Source organism: Aegilops tauschii, chromosome 1 (genome assembly GCF_002575655.3).
Source record: "Aegilops tauschii subsp. strangulata cultivar AL8/78 chromosome 1, Aet v6.0, whole genome shotgun sequence".
Classification (NCBI taxonomy): Eukaryota; Viridiplantae; Streptophyta; class Magnoliopsida; order Poales; family Poaceae; genus Aegilops; species Aegilops tauschii.
This window is the reverse complement of record NC_053035.3, coordinates 345,954,658-345,955,633: the sequence shown is the minus strand read 5'-3', so window position 1 is coordinate 345,955,633 and position 976 is coordinate 345,954,658. Positions and strand designations below refer to the sequence as shown.

Genomic DNA, 976 nt, shown 5'->3' with positions numbered 1-976 from the left:
TCAAGGTCGAGGCGAACCTCGACGTAGCCGGGCTGTGGGAGGCGGTGGTCGTGCCGGAGGACGCGGCGGCGGCCGTGATCGCCAAGAAGGACAAGCCGGCGAGGGCGTACCTACTCGGCGCGCTCGCGGAGAACCTGCTGCTGCAGGTGGCGTCGAAGAAAACTGCGGCGGAGGTGTGGGCGAGCTTGAAGGCCAGGTTTGTGGGGGCGGATCGCATGCGCGCGGCTCGGCTGGGCACGCTGCGCGGGGAGTTTGAGCTCCTGCGCATGGCGGACGCCGAGACCCTGGATGACTTCGCCGGCAGGCTCGGTGGGATGGCGGCGCGCTACGCGGCGTTGGGCTCGACCCTGGAGGACGCCGCCCTCGTCAAGAAGCTGCTCGACTTGGTGCCAAACCGCCTGTACCCGGCGGTGGCCGGGATCGAGCGGTTCTGTGACGTCGACATAATGGCGTTCGAGGACGCGTTGGGTTGGCTGAAGGCCTTCGACGAGACACTGCGTCGGCGCGGGCAGGACGGAGGCAACCACGGCGGCGAGCAGCAGATGTTCACCGCGGCACAGTGGCGGGCGCGCGAGCGGCAGCGAGGCGGCGCTCGGGACGACGACGACGGGGCGCGCAGCGAGGCGTCGGGCTTCGGCGGCTACAGACGAGGCCGGTGCTACAAGTGCGGTGAGCGGGGCCACTTCAAGCGCGATTGCCCGCAGTGGAAGAAGGCGCCGACGGCAGAGCGGGCACTACTGGCGGACGGCGACGTCGAGGACGCCGGGCTGCTTTGAGCCACGGCTTAGGGCGCGAGTGTTGGGCTAATAAGCTGCGGCGATGCACCGGACACGACCAGCACGTGTATGGGCGCGAGCTGGCCGGGTCGGGCGCGTCGGGTCCGCGGCGAGTAGTGTGTGCGTGCGTGTGGTGCACGGGGTGGCCATGCAAGTGTACATCGTAGGCGTGTGTGCGTGTGTGGGTCTGTTGGCGAGCC

At 69.5% G+C, this 976-nt stretch overlaps 1 protein-coding gene across 1 annotated transcript; it reads left to right on the top strand.

Annotated features, from left to right (window-relative positions):
* Window positions 1–266: 266 nt before the first annotated feature.
* On the top strand, window positions 267–776 carry LOC109780516 (uncharacterized). Its single transcript, XM_020339098.1, has one exon. The coding sequence runs from the start codon at window positions 267–269 to the stop codon at window positions 774–776; it is 510 nt and encodes a 169-aa protein (XP_020194687.1).
* Window positions 777–976: the final 200 nt, after the last annotated feature.

What these genes read in the sequence shown, in the direction of transcription:
- LOC109780516 (XM_020339098.1), top strand. Translation starts at nt 267, where the DNA reads ATGGCGGACGCCGAGACCCTGGATGACTTCGCCGGCAGGCTCGGTGGG.